This window comes from Micromys minutus, assembly GCF_963924665.1.
Source record: "Micromys minutus genome assembly, chromosome: 11".
Taxonomy (NCBI): domain Eukaryota; kingdom Metazoa; phylum Chordata; class Mammalia; order Rodentia; family Muridae; genus Micromys; species Micromys minutus.
The window spans coordinates 51,523,489-51,543,307 of record NC_137980.1 but is presented as its reverse complement, the minus strand read 5'-3'; the positions used below and the strand labels follow the sequence as shown (position 1 = coordinate 51,543,307).

At 50.2% G+C, this 19,819-nt stretch overlaps 3 protein-coding genes across 3 annotated transcripts; all 3 read right to left on the bottom strand.

Annotated features, from left to right (window-relative positions):
- Positions 1-1,061: 1,061 nt before the first annotated feature.
- On the bottom strand, positions 1,062-2,529 carry MMP24OS (MMP24 opposite strand). The gene is made up of 2 exons (XM_080925830.1): positions 2,444-2,529; positions 1,062-2,367 (listed from the first exon to the last, which is right to left on the bottom strand). The coding sequence occupies exon 2, from the start codon at positions 2,362-2,364 to the stop codon at positions 2,209-2,211; it is 156 nt and encodes a 51-aa protein (XP_080781956.1). The 5' UTR covers positions 2,365-2,367; positions 2,444-2,529; the 3' UTR covers positions 1,062-2,208.
- A 545-nt stretch (positions 2,530-3,074) lies between these two features.
- Positions 3,075-9,174, bottom strand: EIF6 (eukaryotic translation initiation factor 6). The gene is made up of 6 exons (XM_080924742.1): positions 8,830-9,174; positions 8,637-8,722; positions 6,942-7,117; positions 6,285-6,461; positions 5,934-6,115; positions 3,075-3,336 (listed from the first exon to the last, which is right to left on the bottom strand). The coding sequence occupies exons 1-6, from the start codon at positions 8,934-8,936 to the stop codon at positions 3,327-3,329; spliced, it is 738 nt and encodes a 245-aa protein (XP_080780868.1). The 5' UTR covers positions 8,937-9,174; the 3' UTR covers positions 3,075-3,326.
- A 3,035-nt stretch (positions 9,175-12,209) lies between these two features.
- Positions 12,210-17,614, bottom strand: FAM83C (family with sequence similarity 83 member C; the record flags this gene model as incomplete). Its single annotated transcript, XM_080925613.1, has 4 exons — positions 17,138-17,614; positions 14,490-14,657; positions 13,951-14,075; positions 12,210-13,638 (listed from the first exon to the last, which is right to left on the bottom strand). Exons 1-4 carry the CDS (start codon positions 17,606-17,608, stop codon positions 12,210-12,212), a joined length of 2,193 nt encoding a protein of 730 aa, XP_080781739.1. The 5' UTR covers positions 17,609-17,614.
- Between the last annotated feature and the right edge of the window lie 2,205 nt (positions 17,615-19,819).

Genomic DNA, 19,819 nt, shown 5'->3' with positions numbered 1-19,819 from the left:
AGGGTCACATGCTGCAGGCAAGGCTGTGACCCAGCTGGATCTCACAAGGGCCCAGCTGTCATGTCGTGAATATTTAAATGTCCTGTCACTAATGTTTAAAGTCCCATTTTGCAAAGGCTACTTGAGGCTTTAGGTCAGCTAGAGGTGACTGTCTTGGTGACAAGGCCAGAGTGGTGGCCCTTCCCCGGGCACTAAGGACCATGGTGCTGCAAAGGCCACTCGGGCATCCTGTCCAGGAGGCTCAACAGCTCAACAGCTGGGGCAGGAGCTGACCTGGTTCTGGGGGCGGATCCTAGTTTGTGACTACTCTCTACTCTCCTTCCTTAATGTCCCCTACCCTGCTCCAGCCCGTCCTTTGTGGCCTGGGAGCTCAGCCTGACTATAGGTAAAGCAGAGATGATTCTAGAGCCACCATTGTCATAGCCTCAGAGTAAGGGAGCAGGGCAACCTTTGTAGTCCATCCACATCCCCATTGACCCTGAGGCAACTCAGTTTCAGCCTGGAGGCGGTGTTTGTGCTCCAGTTCACTGGGCCCACCTTCCTGCATTGCTCTTAGGAAAAGGGTACTCCCAGCTAGTAGCAGCCCCAGGCTTTGGGGCCTCCCCTCACTCCCTACCCCGACCTACCTTATTGTTGTTTGTTTTAACCCAAGGCTCTTCTTCACATCTGACAGGAGTTCCTAAGTCTTGGCTTGACTTGTTCCAAAACCACTGGGTACAGTGTTGCTCACTGGCTCTCTTCCAAGCTCAACAGTGGTACGAGGCAGCCATCAGGGTGCTAGTGGGTGACAGATACCAACTCTGACCTCTGAGCCTGCATGGGCTTTGCCCCTGCCCTATGGACCCTGGGATTTTGGTCAGCTTGCCCTGTAGCAGACAGGGACTCTCGCTGCCCTGGGAGTTGTTGAGTAAAAATCTCTTGTCCCAGAAGCACCTATGTGGGCCCACTGTGTCCCATCTCACCATCATGTTCTTTCTCATTTTGGCCAAGGGCAGGCTCCCTGGGGCAGGTGGGGAACAAGTGCAGAGATTTAGTGACTCATAGGTTTGTACCGTGTTTTCTACTTTGCAAAGCACTTTATTGGCTCACACCTGTCCACGCACATGAAACTCCTGTAGGCTCTGAAAGGCTGAGGGGAATCCTTGTCTTACCCTCAGAAGAAGCACAAGGAGGTCTCATCTGCCCCTGCCATCCAGTGGCCCTGGCCGGGTCTGTGTCCCCATCTGTGGGCCCTTCCAGGACCTGAGATAAATGTTTCTTCTAGTCCCCTCTTCTGGGCCTCCCTCCCCCAATTTCCTGGTCCCTCTCCTCAGGTCGGTGCTCTTGCTTCCTGAAAGCTCCAGGCCCCGCCCCGCAGGCTCCCTGTTGGCTCCTGGCATTCCAAGGCCAGTTGAGAAAGAACAGGAGGTGGAGGCAGGCAGCCCAGGCTGCAGATGTGAGGGACACAGGGCTGGGCCCAGAGAGGGCTCAGCCTAGAGGCTTCCAATCTTGGATTCTTCTGCCTGCGGTCATCTGTTTGTCCATCAGCCCAGGTCAGAGCAGTCCGAGGGGTGAAGCGCTGGAGCCCCCAGAGCTCAGCTTCCCCTCAGCCTGGGTGACATCACAGCATTTCAGTGTCGGTCACATTTTAAACTGATCAGCCTTTGTACAATGTTTTTTAAATCATTTCTAAATAAAACAGAAATCCAGTGTCTTTTCCCTGGGGTGTGGGAACCCAGACCAGGGCATCTGTGTGCCCTTAGGAAGCTTCGGGAGAAAAGGGTAGCTTGGAAGGGCAGTTCTACAGTTGCCTCATACATCATCTAACCAGCAATCAATGTCCCCCCCAACCCCAGGAACCTCGGGAGTATGGAAGGGTCATTGTGGCAAGGCTTCTCTGGAGACAGGGCATAGTTCTATCGAGGGAGAAACCAGAATTCAATAGCGTCATGATCCTGCCAAGACTCATCTGGTCCTGGCTCCTCTGCTTTAGGAAGGTTGTGCTGGCAAGGACAGAACTGAAAAGGGACTTGGGAATGAGCTGGTTTAGAGGTTGTTGAGGAAGGGGACAAGTCTGAAGTTGAGGTGCAATCTTCTGAGGTGGCCCTGTGGGACTTTCAGTCTCCATGATCTTTCTTGATTCTCTCTGCAGAGGGACAGGAAATTACAGGGTGGGGAGATAAAAGCCAGGCGACGCCCAGGAGGGCACAAAGGCCAGGGGTGGCCAGGTCAGTACCAGGACGTGCAGGCGATTAAAAAGCGCACGTCGTCCAGTGGCCCCCAAGGGCCAGGTTCCGGCTGAGGCTGCTGCGGACCCTGCGGCGCTGGAGGCTGGGGCTGCGCGGGCTCCGGGCCATCCTGGCCACCACTCAGGAGAGCGCCCATGGTCTGTAATAGAAGCCCGTTCGGTACCGTATCAGAGCAGGTGACACCCCACCCACCACCCTCTTAACCCCGCCCTCACCTCAGGAAGTGAAGCGAAACGGATCCGCCGCGGAAGCCGTCTGGCCGGGGAGCAGCGCTATGACGCAGCCAGGACGGAGAAAGGCCTTCGCACGCTGGGGGCGGGCCCAGTGAGCAGGGAGGGGTTGGGTCACTGGCCAGCCACGCCCAGGGCCCAAAGGCTCCCCCCACTTACAGCAAGGCCCAGCTAGAACCACAGGGGGCAGCCTAGCCTTCCTATGAAGCTACCCCATCCCATCTTCCTCAAGATCAGGCAGGACCAGAATGCACTGCAGCTGAGTGCCTATGGCCTCACAAAGGCCCAGGCAGGGGCCGAGAGAAGAGCTGGGTTTCTTATTCTGAGGCCAAGAAAGGCCGAGAGGCAGGATCTGGTTTGAAATGGAACCCCTGAGGCCAGTACTACTTCCTCTTGTTCATCTCTTTTTTGAGGGGGGATCTCATTATGTATCTCTAGCTTTCCTAGAACTCGGTGTGTAGCCAGGCTGACTTGGAACTAGAGATCCACTCTGCCTCTGGGACTACAGGTGTGTTCCAACACACTCTGCAGGTCAGTCCCACCCAAGTTCCCCACAATCCAGGAGGTGTTGCAAACTGAGGCTGCCCACAAACAGAACACAGAGGATGATGGGAGACAGTCCTTTAATGGGGTAGGGCACAAGATAGCTGAACTTTCATCCAAGAGCCACAAGAACTAAAGCCAGTGTGACACTGAAGGCTTTTCAGTAACAATAGTCAAGAGATGGCACAGGTGAAGGGTTGGGCAAACAATTCAGCTCTGGTGAGCTCTGCCATGCCCCACTGCCAGCTCAGTCCAGACTAGCTCAGGCATGGAAAATGAGCCAAAGTCCAGAGGCAGGAGCCCACACGACAGCAGGGAAGGTGACTCATGTGAGGCTGCAGAGAGAAAAGTACATCATCAGTAGCTGTTTTACGAGGTACGTGTGGCCCCACCCAAGACCTGTTCTAGTTCAGTCCTTCAAAAGCCACACTTAGAACCCACCTGTCCCCACGATTCCAGATTGACTATATCCTGCATAAGATCGAGCCTAAAACTCTCCATGTTTGAGAAGTAAAATCAATTCTTTCCTCTTTCATGTGGGCCACCCTTCTCCAATTTGTTCAGTTTTTGGTCATAAACTTGAGGCTCAGAACATAAGAGATAGGAGCAAGGAAAGTGACCAAGCTGAGGCCAAAGCATTAACCTCCTTTCCCATGACTACTACTGCTGATACAAAAAGTCACAAACACTAGACTGAAGGATGTGAACCACTCTATAGGAGGCAGTCTCTGCCGGACAATGAGACTGAAGTGCTCACTGGGGGTGCAGCATCTACAGAGGCTGATGTCAGCTGCTTTTCTCAGTTGCTTCTTCAATTTATGTTTTGAGACAGGGTCTCTCACTGATCCTGGAGCTCACCATCTCTACTAGACTGACAGCCAGTGAGCCCTAATACTGGAGTTACAGACATGAGCCACCAGGCTCAGCTTTTATGTGAGTCAGGTCCTCACAGCTTGTACATGCAGCAAGGGTTTTACCCTCTAGACCATCTTCCATATCAACCCAGTATCTTCACCGTACCTAAAGAAAACAGTCTTCCCTTCAATCCCCTTCTCTTTCTAGTGTCTAACAGCACAGGCAAGGCCTACTGGAACACACTGACCAGTGACCAGCAGCTCTGCTTAACTTCAGTAGTTTCCAAAATTCACAATGCTCTGCTATAGTTTGATAGGCATCAATCATTACAGAAATCTCAGTTGTTAATAAGATTCTGTACTTTAACTAAATGATCGATACTGTCTCCTTACAAAATTCCAAGTTCTAAAAGGGCAGGAAAGGTTCTTATCACCACGTTAATACTGTCTGGCACAAAAAACGCTGTTGAACAACTTCTCAGGCTGGGGTGTAGCCCTGCAGGACAGCATTTGCCTACAGTGCATAAACTCTCAATTGTTCACCAGCTCTGACAGCAAAGTTAGTCAGGGTGAATACCAAAATGTCCTCATCAAAACAAGTAGCGTATTTAAAACACACACACATAGCCAGGTGTGGTGGCACACACCTCTAACTTCAGCAGAGCCAGGCTGGGTCACATGATACTACCATCCTCTAAAGAACCAGAGATGAATTATTATTTCCACCTATAGTCGGAACCTCTGACTGCACCAAGAATCTACATAAACAAGCAACCCAACATCCACTAAAGCTCAAAAATCTCAGGCTAACAGTCCAAACTTCCTGATGTGGGAATTTAAAGTTCCGGGCACTCTGGGAAAACATTTATCCTTCACATACTCAGTATTTCCCAACTCTGTCTGTGTGAGGCTCTTCCTCACTCTTTTTGATTTAAACATGTCCTCATCCCCTGGACCAGACTAAATGTCACTCAGAAACTTCTACAATCCCAGAAAATTCCTCACCAGATTCACAAGCTGCCCATTGGAGACAACTAAGTAAGAAACTGCTTGTTTCTCCTTTAAAAGTTAAAAGGTATACATAGCAACTGCCTCTCGTCCACTGGGACCCTCAGAGGCAGGATGTAAAACCACCTGATTATCCCCAGCAGCCGCAGCTGTGGCGGCAGTTCGAGCAGGTGCAACAGACTGGGGACAGTGATCCATGTAAGCAGGGCATCTGTCACTAGGCACTTCTCTACCTCTGAGCTTCCAGCCTCACAGAGGATCTGTGAGTTGGACATGCACGGCAGGATGAGACAAAGACGGCCAAACTACTCAGCATCTTCTGCTGCTCTAGGTCACTGGTTCTCGACCTTCCTAATGCTGTGACCCTTAATGCAGTTCTTCATGTTGTGGAGACCCCCAACCATAACACTATTTTTGTCGCTACTTCAGAACTGTAAGTTTGCTGCTGTTATGCGTTGTAAATGTAATGAGTATCTGATATTTGACCCTGTGAAAGGGTTATTCAGGCCCAGGTTGACAAGTGCAGGTCTAGACCATGATTTCAATACAAAGCTCACCTACAACTTGTTTAGCACCACAGCACCACAGCAGTCTGGGGTCTCCTCAGTGATTAAGGAGCCTTCACACCTTCCCTAGCCAACAGCTCTTTTCTATCTCAGGTCTTAGGCCACTAGCTGCAGACAGTGGACACAGGCAAATACAAACCATAAAACATGGTCTGTGATCAAGGAAGACCACAGAAAGGTCTGCCCAGGGAGCTCAGTTTTCGAGGAAGACTGAGCATGGGCAGATGTCAGTGTCTGGCTCTAAGTCAAGTACGCTCATCACTCTAACCCTCCCACTACGACGACACGACTCTCCTTCAGAGATCCATCATCGTCCGCTCCCCTCAAAGGCAAAAGTGAGCTAGGCATGTGGCACACTCCTTTTATCCTAACACTCAGGAGGCAGAGGCAGGAGGATCTCTTGAGTTTGAGGTTAGCCTGGTCTACAGAGCAAATTCCAGGACAGCCAGAGCTACACTGAAACCCTGTCTCAAACAATAAACAAGAAAGGGAGGGCAAAGTTACCTGTCAATAAGGGAATCCCGCATGCTGGTGGCAATGGTACTCGGCTTGGCTTCATTCAGCTTGAAGACACTCTCCACCACTGACAGCTCTGTGCTGGTTGTGTCCAGACCACAGAAAGCACACCAATCATTCACCACCATCCCGGCAGCAACCACCTCACTCCCTCGGTTCACAGTGCCTGCCTGAAGAGAGGTGTCATGTACCAAAAGCAAGTTTTCTTACCTCCTCAAGTGAGGACTCGTCCACATCTCAAGGCCCCAGTCCCAAACTAGGGAAGGTAATGACCCAGATTCCCAAAGGGTGACAAAAGGGACTGGTTACGGATAGGGTTCAGATGGCAGGAATGCTTACCACAAGGGGGACCTGAAGAAGGGAGGACAACTCATCCTGGTCCTCGATTGAAGTTTTAGGGTGCACCAGACCCCCTTGATTACTGAAGACACAGTAGCTTCCGACTAACACCTGGTCAGCAACTGTCTGTCTGAAGACTTCCACCTTGAGCACATCAGCCAGGATTTCTTCTGTCTCCTGATGGGGAAAGGAATTGTGCCCAGGATCCAGATCATGTAGGCCAAATATGAGGTATCTCTAAGCATCAACTACCCAGACTTGGCTTTCTGAGTCCCTTTCAACCACAAATCTGCACATGGAAGCCTCACTGAGCAAAGCCATGGGTATGGATAAGAGCCAGCCAGGAGTCCCTAAAACCTAGGCAAACCCTGGAAAACATGAGTCTTGGCTTCATGTCACTCTTTTCACTAATACACACCCTAATACAACTGTCAATCATCATGGCCCAGGACTGAGTAGGCCAATCTCTCCAAATCTGAAGGATTAATGCCCTTCCTAGCTTGATACTGACAAAGGCCTCACTATCCCTAATAAAGTAAAAAACCTGGAGAAAGGAAAAAAAACACAAGTGAAACCCCTAATTTCCACCTTGGGGTTATAATGGCCAACCACTGGCAAGGCTGGTCCTGTAACTTCCAGACCAAACTGCCACCTTACCCTGTCCAAGTCTGGGTGGACCAAGGCAACATAGTCATTGCAGGTGATAACATTGCCAAGGGCTGAGAGTCGCTCTTCCACCCGCCGTATCTGCACTGAGTCCGGAAGGCTGTTGCGGATATGCTGCAGCTCCTGGTCAGTGGTGTTGTTGGGTACCAGGAGCCCATGCCTGTTCCCTGAAGACAACAAAATTGCACAGTGGGATAAAAAAATAAACCATGAGTATAGGGAAGACTTTCTAGGATACCTCCCATTCTAGCCCAATTAGCCTTCCTAGGAGAGCTCTAAGCTAAAACCCCAGCTCTTCAACCCTCAGATTCATATATGAACCATGGGTTACCCACAGTGGGTTTCCTACACAGTCCTTAGATAGCCAGAAATCTATCCCAACAAACACTACTCATCTCATTATTACCAACTAGGGATAGGGGGAGCTCAGAACTAGCAGGAAGGTTCCTGGCATTAGTAATATATTTTGCTAGCACTACACACCTTAGCTAAAAATTTCCAAAGGCCTTCAATATTAAGTGTTAGCAATAATTCATGGAACAACTAAAACCCTATGCTCTGACAAGAGTGTATGATGGTCATCCACTTAGGATATTACCAGTAGCATCTACTACACTAAATGGTCACATAGCCTGTGACTATTCCACTCCACTCATAAATATTATACAGCCAACAGTAATCTGTACATGTTCATATTTACACAGTAGTACTAAGTCTTAAGACACCAAACTATAAATTGTCCAAATACTCATTATCCTAAAAATGGTACTTTCATACAAAGCATTTAACATGAAGGAACAAACTAAATCATAACAACTACAGGTAGACTTCTGCCTACCCTTAGGAGCCACAATTCTCAAGTTCTGAACTTCAAGTTACTTTCCCTAAAATAGAACAAAAACCAGGCTAAAATCTCCCAAGTCCTGTCAGACTTTGTTCCATATCCTATGGACACAGTTCAAAGACCAGGATGTTTTATTATTAGGATTAGTAAATAAGAAACTATGTAGTCACCACCCATGCTTAATGCTTAAAAAAAGTTTTTAGGTAAATACATAAAAGCCTGAACCAAGAAACAGTGTAGCAATGGACGCAGTGCCAGGTTAAAGGAAGAACTGCGTTGGAGTAATGGCACATACCTATGAGTCCCCAAACCTGGGAGGTGGATGAAGGTGTATCAGGAGTTCTAGGTCATTCTTAGCTACAGTGACAGTGCCAGTAGGGTAAGGATAAAAGGAAAAGTCGGAGGCTACTCAACAGTGCTTTGAGGTCAAACTGTTAAGGACGTCACTCAAGAGTTGTACGTAAGAGATTGTAAGAGTTAAATGTAGCTGAATCGGATGACCTGGGATCTTAGTTATTTCCTGAGGAAGAAATTGACACTCAAAAACAAGAAGCAACTTGTCCATATTCCTCAGCAGGAGAGAGATTCAAATCCTCCTCCGCCCTTAGGTGTGGGACTTGGTGAACCATATAGTTCTGAACGACAATCCGTGCTACGACTATTCTCAAGTCTTTGCTAGACAGTGTTCTTGATCTGCGGGTAGAGTCCCACCCACTCCTGACAGATTCCAGAGTCCACTGAGACTGAAAGCCTGGGAATCCCCCGATCACTGGGGGTAAGCTCCAGGAGTTAATGACTCATAGTGCTTCGATTTGTCCCTCGGCGTCTTCCACCCGCCTTACCAACACACATGCGCCCAATGATTCGGCAGCCGGCGATGGATGCGTGCACCACAGGAATGGTATCGGAGAGCTCGCCCTCGAACACACTGTAGAAACATGGATTCGCTGGTTACTGGGGTTCACTCTTCCACACCTAACGCTCTCAGCCTCCTTTCCCTTCCCGCCGCCACAGGACCAGAAGCTCTCGCCTCACCTGTAGAAGTTCTCTGATCCCCCGATGGCCACCAGGCAGTAGGTGTTAGTGAGTTTGGCAAAACAACCGACCTCACAGTTGTTCTCAAACGACGCTCTGACCGCCATGAAAGAAGCTTGGGGGCTGCACCACTGCGGGTTCCGGGCCGACAGATCCACTCAGGAGCCGGGTCAACCAGCCTCGCCTCCTCAAACCCCGCCCTCTCAGATCCCGGGTATCGCCCACGGGATCCCTCCTGGCTCTTTTGTCCCGAATCCTCCGGCTCTAAGGCCCGGAACTGACCTTTGCCGCCCAGAGCCCCACCAGCTCACCAAACGACTCCAATCTCCACACGCCGCAACAACTTCTCCCGTAACTAGCTTTCCGTTTCCGCCTCCTCCCAGGCCCGCTTCCGGGAGCGCGCGGGAGCCAAGCGGAGCTGGTGGCCACTCTAGCCCCACCCTTTGGGGAGGCACTCGATGGTTACTAGGTTACTTAAGGTTTGGTTTGACTCCGCCCATGCCTGCCTCCTGCAGGTTTTCGAGCCTTGCGTTGTGGGTTTTGCTCCCTAGTGGGTCTTTTTTAGAAGGTATAATCAATCAAACCTGAGGCTGGGCGAACGAGAAGGTTGAGGAAAGGAAGAACCGGTGCTGTCGGGCTGAAGATGGGTTGATGAGGGATTTATTTACCGAGTAAGGACGGAAAAGGGCAGGTTTGAGAAAGGGGATGATCCCAGCCCGGCCACGAGGACGGAAATTTGGAGCAGTGGGGAAGAGTCAAAGGCTGAGGATTGGAATTTGGGGTAGAGATCACCCAAGAGAGTGTCCTATAGAGAAAAAACGAGACCGGGATAAAGTGGTTGGAGGAGGCATACCGAGAACTCTAGGAAAACAAGCTGAAGAAGACAATGGAGACAGGGAAATGTGTGAAGCTAGAGATTGGAGGAGAGGGGATCTAGGATGGGCAAAGATCTTGAGAGCTGACTCACTTCCTTGATGTGTTCTCACTCACCCCCTACCCCCAGCAGCCACCATCTGCCCCGGTGTGGCCCCCTTTCATAGACAGAATAAACTTGGCTCACTTGGTGTAGAATATACAAAAGTCCCCAGGGTGTCTCAGAATGCCAAGGTGAAGGAGGAAGGAGACTCACTTCCCGCAGACCATTCATTCTCCAGGGAACCCTATTAAGCTGAAAGGGGCTTGAATGGTGCCCTTTCCCCGGCCCCGTCATGCAGTCCCATAACTTAGAACACACCAGAATACTATGGGGTCTAACCATAACTGCCTTTATTGATTTGTACCATGCACGGTCTCCAGCAGGTGCTAAGTTCAGGAGAAAGGACCATGACCAACTGCAGCCTGAGTTTCAAGAGACATTCAGCAAGGTGGCCTGTGTGTTTGCGTCTAAGTGTTCAACTACATGCTCTGCTTATCTCCCCCAGTTCACCCCAAACCTGCTTACTGAGCCCGTGCCCCGCACCTCTTTCTCTTTCTCTCTCTGGCTTACTCTACCAAGAACTCTTAACTCTCTTCCACCCGCTCTTCCCCATCCTTCAAGACCAGTCTCAAAGTCAGCCTCTCTCTGATAAACTTCCCTCACCACTTCACGATCTCCATGACCCTCTGTCCCTCGTACACTTTTCAATCGATACAGCTCCGTCTTGTTCTCCATGGTTTATGCATTTAAGCTGCAGCCCTCAGGATCTGCATCTAAGTAACCTTTTGGCTTGGGGCAAGCAGAGTTAGGATATGAGTCATATTTATAGTATAGTATTATACTATATTTATAATTATAGTATTTGTAGTATTTATAGTATAGTATTTATGGTTCCTGATTCTTAGGGGGTTCTGCAGTATGTACTGGATGCTTGAATTTTCGGTGGCCATTCATTTAGGCAGACAAGATTGATTATGTACCTGCAGTAAAAGTTCTATTTGAGTTCATCACAGAGAGCTCTGCGTACTCTGCGCATCTAGGGTGTACCTAGTCACTGTTCTGTGTGTACGGTGTGGGCATCTGGAGGACCCTTGTAGTGTCTGTATTTTATGAATACTACTTATTTTATGAAACACAGAAACTGCAGATACCATGGGTTGTGTCTCTGCAAACAAAATACAGATTTACAGCCCAGAGGACAATGGACGGGCAGATAACTGGATCTGTCACTTAACTGGATCTTCCTCCACATTAACCATCCAAGCTCCGGACTTCAGCTCCCATTCTTATAAAATGGGAAGAATTATCTTCTGTTCTCTTTGGCCTCTGTGGCAGAAGTAAGATGACAAAACGGGCGTCCTTTGGAAAGCATCAGATTAAAGTACACACCTCGGAGCTGCCTCTCTGTCTCTAAGGCCTACCACCTTCGAAGGTTGACCTGTGCTGAATGCTGCGGCCCTACCACGCGCAAGAGAAAGTCTAAGTGGAGCGCAGAGGCTGAGAGACGAAACACGGCTGGGACTGCACAGTGAGGAACCTAAATTTGTCACAGATTCAGACTCGGACTCCCAAGAGGGCAGCTGCTGCAGTCCATTCATCCTGAGGATTTTCTCTCAGTTGTAGAAGAAATGTTCTGGTTTCAAAAGCTTTTGAAAAATGGGAAGAATAATGCTTAATATATCTATATGCCAACAAGAGGTCTATCTAGAGAAGATGGAAAATAACAATAACTGGTGTGAAGTGTCCAACCCTAGTGATGTACAGGAAGCATGCAGTAACTCTGGTGTGTGTATGTAGTGTGTGGTGTGTGTAGTGTGTGTGTGTATGTGTGATATGTGTGTGGTGTGTGTATGTGTGTGGTGTGTGTAGTGTGTGTGTGGTGTGTGTGTATGTGTGGTGTGTGTGTGGTTTGTGGTATGTGTGTGGTGTGTGTAGTGTGTGTGTGGTGTGTGTGTATGTGTGGTGTGTGTGTGGTGTGTGGTATGTGTGTGGTGTGTGATGTGTGATATGTGTGTAGTGTGTGTGTGGTGTGTGTGTATGTATGGTTTGTATTGTGTGTGTATGTGTGGTTTGTATTGTGGTGTGTGTATATATGTGTGGTTTGTATTGTGTGTGTATGTGTGGTTTGTATTGTGTGTGTATGTGTGGTTTGTATTGTGTGTGTATGTGTGGTTTGTATTGTGTGTGTATGTGTGGTTTGTATTGTGGTGTGTGTGTATATGTGTGGTTTGTATTGTGTGTGTATGTGTGGTTTGTATTGTGTGTGTATGTGTGGTTTGTATTGTGGTGTGTGTGTATGTGTGGTGGTATGTTTAAGAGCCCTGAGATCAGAGCCTCTGCCCTGGACTGCTGGGTGCCTCCCTTCTTTACGCAGTGCTCCAGCTTCATATTCTCACACCCCAGTCTTGAACCTGGGCATGTCAACTCTGGATGGAGGGAGGATCTGTCCCTGCAAGGAGCAGAGCTAGGACTCAAAGCGACTTCGGAGCTGCTTGAATTTGGACTTGTTATATTTAGTGATGAGGTCCAGTTTGCTGTGGCCCAAGGTCAGCCGTTTCTCAGGTGCAAACAGGTCATTGCTACTACCATTTTGATGGCCACTTATGGGAGCTCCTGGGATGCCTGGCTCGGGCTTCTGCCTGGCACCCTGCAGTTGGTGATACTTGGTGATGAGATCCAGTTTGCTGTGGCCCAGGGTCAGTCGCTTCTCATCTGCAGCGCCTACTCCAACCATGCGAACTGGGCTTGATTCTGGGGGACAGTTGGGTCCAGGTCCCTCACTCCTGAATGGGCCAAACTTGGTAATAAGGTCCAATTGACTGTGACCTAGGGTCTGCCGTCGGTCATCTAGACTTGGCTTGCCAGGCCTGGCTGAAGAGTGGGCATCAGGGGGTATTTTAGAGGCCTGGGGCTTGGGGTTCTGTGGCAGGAGGTCCAATTGGCCATGACTGTGGTTTAGGGACAGCTTCCTGTCCTCTAGACTCAGCTCACCAGGTCTGAGGGAACCTGACTCAGGAGCACCCTGACCCTGGGACAGGAGATCTAACTGGCTGTAGCTGTGACCCAGGGACAATCTCCTATCATCTAGAGCCTGCTCACCATGCTGAAGGGAATCTGAATTGGGGTTCACTCTAGAGTTGAGGCCTCCTGCTTCCACTTTAGGGAAGGGGATCAGGCGATCCAGGTGGTCATGGCTTTGACTCAGAGATACTTTCTTCTCTTCCACTGTCTCCAGAGCTGTGCCAGGCACCCAGCGGCCTCGTGGAAGGCTAGGGTCTTGACTCGCTGGAGGTCCATTCTCTGGAAGCTGGGACAATGCTGGGAACCCCCTAGTAAAGTGGAGGAGAGGGCGGGAACTTGGGAGTAGAGGTGACCCTGCGGTTAGTGTCAAGGGGCTGGTACTGCCGTGGTTGAGGGCAGGTGAGGACTGGGACCACGGGGATGCCCCCAGCTTGCTTAGGTTGGCCCTATAGGGTCCAGGCGTGGAGATGTGGTTTGGATCTGAAAGCTGACGGTACAGGGGTGGCTGGCCACCAGCGTCACGGTGGGCAGGACCTGGGGATGAGGATCCTATGCCCATGTCACTGCAGCCACCACCTCCGGGTAGGGCAAGGTAGGAAGAACGAGCCAGGAGAGGCGAGTGCTTGATGCTGCTGAGGCTGTTACTGGAGGGCGAGGAGCCTGTAGCGCTTGGAATTCCAGGTCCAAAGGTCAGAGTCACAGGCGGAGGACGAGGTACCTGGGAAATCAGTGGATCCTCGCTGCCACAGAAGCCCTCGACAGGCTGTGACTCCGCATACAGACATCGGAACTCCCGGTCAAAGTCTTCCACAATGTGGCCCCTCAGTTGCAGCACCATGCTGGTGTGGGCCTGGCTGCAAAGCCAAGTGAAGCTGGGGGGTGGAGACAGAGGGTCAGAGTTAGGAAGGAGTCAATGCACAGAGACCAAGGCTCGGCTGGAGTTATAACTAGAGTTGGGTCGAGGTTGAGGGTCTTCTATTCCCCGTGTGTAGTAGTCCCTCTCTATGCCCAGGCCGTAAGTGGAACGGGCTCCCACCTAGCTCTTGCCCTACATGGTGCCCAGCACACAGCAGGTGCTTCTTTTGAAGGGAGGGACAGAAGAGCTGCAAAGTCAAGATCTCAGATGCCCTTACTAGACCATGGCCCAGCCCCGGGGCCCCCTCCCCCACCCCTGCCCGTCTCACCTGTAACTGCCAGCCACCACCTGTTCACAGTCAATGATGACAAACTTCTCCAGGGCCTGGCCGGTGAATCGGCGACCCGCCTTACTGCAGTACGTGTCTCCACATGTACTCCGCACACGCATGTTCTGGGCCAAGAGTAGAGGGAGTTTGGTGGGAGGGTGGCCTTAGGAAAATGGAGCTCGGGGCTGGAGAGGTGGCTCAGTAGTTAAGAGTACTCTTTCAGAGGACTTGAGTTCTAGTCCCAGCTCTTCTTTGAGACAGCTCATATAACACCAGGGCATTCTGACACCTCTGGCCTCCATGAGCCCCACATATATGTACCCATACTTTAAGATAATAAAAATAAATTGAAAAAAAAAAAAAGAAGAAGAAAAACAAATGGCCGTCAGGACATGTCTGTGACCCAAAGGGTGTCCAGTCCCACACAGCTAAAGGAACCATGTGTCCCACTTCTGCTGACCTCTCTAATGCTCACTGGCTATCAGCTGGCCCTCCCAAATCCCCACCTTCCATGTTTGTAGCTCTCAGCCCATACTGACCACCAGGTGGCCCCCATTGAGGTCCATCTTATAACACATCTCCAGAAAGTACTTCAGGTGCTCCTGAGCCAGGAGGAGGTAGACAGGGACCCCACGTCTGCTGGAAGCCTCCATGAGGTCACACAGGAGCTCCATGTCAGTGAAAACATCCATCACCACAGCCACCACCTGAAAGAGGAAGAGGAAATTTAGGGAAAGTATGGGGTTGAAAGCCAGGATCCAATGCAACACTAGAGTCAGAGTCTGATATGTTTGTGTCTATATTGATATCTATTTATAGACTCATTCTGTAACCCAGCAATCCATGTTGGCCTTGAGCTCACTCCTGTCTCAGCCCCCTGAGTATTGGGATTTCAGGCATGGGCCATCACGCCAGCCTTAGCCTAGCATTCTTAGCTGTGTCACAGGAAGAACTGACTGTTTTAACCTGGTTGTTTGAAAGTTCTTGAGGGATTTTTCTTTTCTTCCTTTCTTCCTTTCTTTTTAAAGATTTATTATGTATACAGCATTTCCCATGCATGTACACCTGCAGGCCAGAAGAGGGCATCAGATCACATTACAGATGGCTGTGAGCCACCATGTGGTTGCTGGGAATTGAACTCAGAACCTCTGGAAGAGTAGTAGGTGCCATCTCTCCAGCCCTTGAGGATGTCTATGGACAGTGTCTGGTAACAGATTCTCAGAGATGCCTATAGATGAACTATGTGAGATAAAGCTCTGTTCTTTGAAGAATCCGAGAAGGCAGAAACAGACCTGTTTCCAGGCTGGTTCCCCATATTCCTCATTGGCACCAGTTTTCCCCTGGTCTAGAAAAGCTTCTCTGAGCCTCTTGTGCAGAGAAGAAAGCTGCAAATCGGTCCCAGGGATTTCTTTTGCCAAACCTTGATCTTGAAGCTGCAGAGGTCTGGTGTGGCAGCTTAACTTCACAACTTCCTTTTGTCTACACTAAGCTTCCTACTCAGTTGAATGCTGAAGCTTGAGCCTCCAATATACAGGGTATTTCTCATGCCCCCAGCTGTCCCTTCTTCCCATAGTTTGTGTCTACTGTGAGTCTCCTGTCCTGTGAAGGAATCTGGGAGCAGGACAGTGACCACCACTGCAGCTTGGAGCCAAAAGGAAGTGGGTTCCAGTGCACAATCCTAGAAATAGAGTCTTGGGCTCAACTAGGGAGCCTCAGCTTCCTGGTCTGCTACATGGGGTGCATCCCGTAGTTATAAGGGATTAACGTAAAACAGCTGGACACACAACAGAAGCTCAACTAACCATCCTTTCCCAGTTCCTGCTGCCTCCTTAGCAAAAGGAGAACACTGGGTATAGGGAAGAACAAGGTCGCTCTGGGGATGAGTGATGGCTCAGCCCAGGAACCTGACTCTTAGCCCAGGGGCAGAAAAGTCTAATTGCTGGTGAGCAGACAGGGCACTGGGGATGCTCTAATATGCAGCACAGGTCTGGCCAGTGTGGGAGGAGCCGGCATGAAAGATCAAAGGGGGACTAGGATGACAACAGCAACAAGCTCGCTAATTACCCCACTCTGGGTGCCAATCAAACTCAGTCCTCCTGTGCCTAGGGCACAGGCCACCTTGCTAGCAAGGCCTTGTGGGGGCTGGTGGGATCCTGGCTTTTCATCTCTGCAGCAGGAGTCTGCTCCTATCTCAAATCCTGCCAAGGGTTTTCGTATCTAGTCCCTCATCTGGGTAGGAGCCAGGGCTCCACCAGCAAAAACTATATTGTTATGAGTCTGGAGGCATCCCAGGTGGGATGAATTCTTCCTAAGGTCCCCAAAGCTAGCAGCTTCCACCCTTCAGTTCTCCTTCATGACAAAATAAAAACATAGTCCGTGTCAAAGCCCACAGACCAGTGCCCATGGCCCTGCTTCAGACACACTTGCTGATGCAGCATGGGGGTTGATATGCAGCTGGGGCTACGCTGAGCTGTGCCCCAGTCAGAGCCAGAGACCTTTCCCCCTCCCAGACCCAAACAACCTCTCTAGGCAAGTTCCTTCTAGACCCTCTCTGGCTTCAGTTTCTTTCTAAGGTTATAGCTCAGATGTTTACCACTGTTGAGTTCTCAGTCTGTGGTGGGGAGGGAAGAGTCATAAAACTTTTTGAGGGCCAGAGAGAGAGAGAGAGGTCAGTGGTTAAGAACAGCACTGGTATCTCTTCCAGAGGACCTAGGTTTGATTCCCAGCATGCACGGCAGCTCATAGCAGTCTATAGTTTCAAGGGATCAGACACTCTCCTCTGGCCCCCACTGACACCAGGTATGCACATGGTGTGCACACATGCAAGGTAAGCAAAACACTCATGAACATAAAATAAAAGTAAATTAAAAAAAATTTTTTGAGACTCTGATGGAGGCAATAGACTCCCTCCCAAGAGTGATAAGGTAAGTATCCTTCCGGTAAGTCCACTAGCACTCTCGGGGTGAAGTTCCAGAGCCCCGTGCCAAGCTCTGCTAAGTAAATGTTCATTGAATGCCAAAGGGTACCAAAGAAAACAAAGCACCTGCCCATCCTCTGCCCGCTGGGAATCTAACAGAGGGCGAAGACTGTTTACGCTTCTGTACGGCTCAAACGGCTCCCGCCCCGCCCCCGGGAGCCCACATCACGGTCCACATCTATGAAATGAATGAAGAGGCGAGGCCCTTACCGAGTGGGCCTGGCTGAAGAGGAATCGCAGCAGGTCCTTGATGCTCTTGCCCTTGTCCCTTTGAAAATGAACCACTGCCTGAGTGGGGCTGAAACCTGTGGCCTGTGGCACTTCAGGCCAGCCCAGGTCCAGGTCTGGGGGATCTAAGTCAGAAGCCATGGGGAAGTAGGTGCCGGAGGTAACTTCAGAGAACATGCTGAGGCGGTCTTGGCCTAAGGTCTCTGACCCCTGGGCCTCGATGAGCTCAGGAACTCCACGCACATGGCTGATCATGTAGTCCACGTCCAGGGCACTCAGGAAGGGCAGCTCTCTCTCTTCAGAGATGACCTGAAGGTAGGCAGCCTCACCCCGTTCCAGGAGGGCGTCTGCTGCCAGTCTTGCAGCCTCACTGTGCTGGAGCACCAGGGGTGAGCTCTCCTTCCACCAGGGCCGCTTCAGCTCCTCCACCCGGCTCCGAAGGGGTCCTGCCATGCCCTGAGTCCCCGCAAGCACTATTCGGCTAAATGTATGCGTCCACCTAGAGCCCGAACCACCAGAGGCTCCATGGCTTGTACCTGGGTTGGCTGCTATAAGGAAGAAGATACTGTCTCCAGCTTGGCAGCCCTGCATGTGCGGCAGGGCCCCCAAACTGTTGCCACCCTAAGTCTGAACCATGCTCCTCCCCATTGCCCCTGGCCTTCGGAACCTGTTGGGTCAGTCCCACCCATCTGTCTATTGTTGGGACACGCCTGCTCAAGGAAGTGGCAATGCCAGGCCATTTGAGCACTCTGCTGGCTCTTCTCCAGCCTTCCCTGTATTCCAGGGGATACAGACCTGCAAACTGCAGAGGTTAGCTCTCTCTCTCTCTCTCTCTCTCTCTCTCTCTCTCTCTCACACACACACACACACACACACACACACACACACACACACACCGGATGGGAGACACACACACCTACCTACATACAGACTATGGTAGATGAATGACTCAAGACACACAAGCAGATCTGCTAACACTCCAACAACTGGCCGGCATACACAGGTCCACACATGCATTTTGATCAAATACATGTAAATGAACCCAGCGCTAACACAAAGACTAGCTATGAACCTCAAACATACCGCATGGGAAGAGCATTTACCCTGGTCCGTAGACATATAAAACCCCCAGTGAAGGCAGAAGGGCATAAGAACTGCCAGGAACATTACCCCTCCCCCCCCATACCCAGCATGCCTCTCTCTACCACCATAACCAAAGTGTTCACAGAATCCTCAGTCTGCCCTTCAAAGACCTGAATTAGGAGTCCTCACTCTAACCCCCAAGAGTCGCTAGAAACTTAAAAACATATCTTCCGTGCTCTACCCATGCTGAATATGCCAGAAGTTCTGAGACTCTGGGAGAGTCTAGAGCTTGCTTTTTTTTTTTCCTTCTTTCTATTTTATAAGATTTTAAAAATAAGAATGTTAATTGGCATATATTCATTGTACATGGTACTAGGTTTTTTAAAGACATCTTTGTTTTCATTTAAATTGGAGAATCGCTCTTTTGTCAAGTCAGAGTCTTAGGGTTGGAGAGTTGGCTGTGAGGTTAAGAACACTTGTTACTCTTGCAGAGAACCTGAATTCCTTTCCCAGTACCCACGTGATGGCTCACAACCATCTGTAACTCCAGTTCCAGGAGCCTAATGCCCTCTTACGAGCTCTGTGAGAACCAGGCATGCGTGTGGCACACATACACATATGTTGACAAAACACATTAAAAAAAAAAAAAGACAGTCTCATATAGCCTAGGCTAACCTTGATGTCACGATGTAGCCAAGAATGACCAGAGATCCTCCTTCCTCCACCTCCCCAGTACTGGGATTACAGCATGCATCACCATGCCCAGTTTCTGCAGTGCTGAGATTTTAATCCAGGGCTTCATTAGATAAACACTCTACCCACTGAGCCACATCGGCAGCCATACCTGGAACTTGACTTTTTAGCCAGTGCTGTAACGACTGTGCCTGTACAGCGAGTGGTGGGCTAAGGCAGACAGCTGCATCTCCAGAACACTGAGCTCCGAGGATGCTCTCAGTCTGGTAGAAGCCAGGCTCTTCTCCACTGGGGGCAGACAGCAGACAGACACACAGCAAGGTCAGGAGGAAAACAGAGCAGGTGTCTACCTCAGGATATGTGGGTCTGTCCTCTGAGAATGGAGAAGCAGTTTTGCTCCAAAGAAGGGGTTATCAATGGGCAATTGTATATGGTGGCAGAATGTGGAGAGGGAAGTAGATTAGTTATCACCCTCCTGCAGAGGGTTGAGACCTAATGAGGGTGTTCCGATATCAGGAGCCCCTGAAACTTCATATTATAGGCTCTGTCCAGTATGACCGAATTCAGTTTATTTGGTGTCTGGTCGGGTCTAAAACACAGGCTCTTCTGAAAGAGATCTCAGAGTGGAGAGGGGTGGATGGAAAAGGCAGGTAGGAGATGGGACAGAGAGGTGAGGGGCCCAGGGAACAGGGCACCATTGACTAAGACCTAAAATGATTCCATTTCATCCTAGGCGGGGACAGAAACCAGAGCACCTCCCCTGGGGGGGGTGGTAGGCTACTAAAGTGGTAGATGCTAGGTAAACAAAGTCAGACCGTGGGAGGGTGATGTGTGCTGCCGGGGGTAGCAAGAGTAACAGAGCCCTCATTAGCATCTTATCTCTGGATG

What these genes read in the sequence shown, in the direction of transcription:
- MMP24OS (XM_080925830.1), bottom strand. Translation starts at nt 2,364, where the DNA reads ATGGGCGCTCTCCTGAGTGGTGGCCAGGATGGCCCGGAGCCCGCGCAG.
- EIF6 (XM_080924742.1), bottom strand. Translation starts at nt 8,936, where the DNA reads ATGGCGGTCAGAGCGTCGTTTGAGAACAACTGTGAGGTCGGTTGTTTT. An exon ending in CATTGGGCGCATGTGTGTTG is followed by an intron (nt 7,118 to 8,636) that starts GTAAGGCGGGTG and finishes TGTTGTCTTCAG; the next exon opens with GGAACAGGCATGGGCTCCTG. An exon ending in TTCTTCAGGTCCCCCTTGTG is followed by an intron (nt 6,116 to 6,284) that starts GTAAGCATTCCT and finishes ACCTCTCTTCAG; the next exon opens with GCAGGCACTGTGAACCGAGG.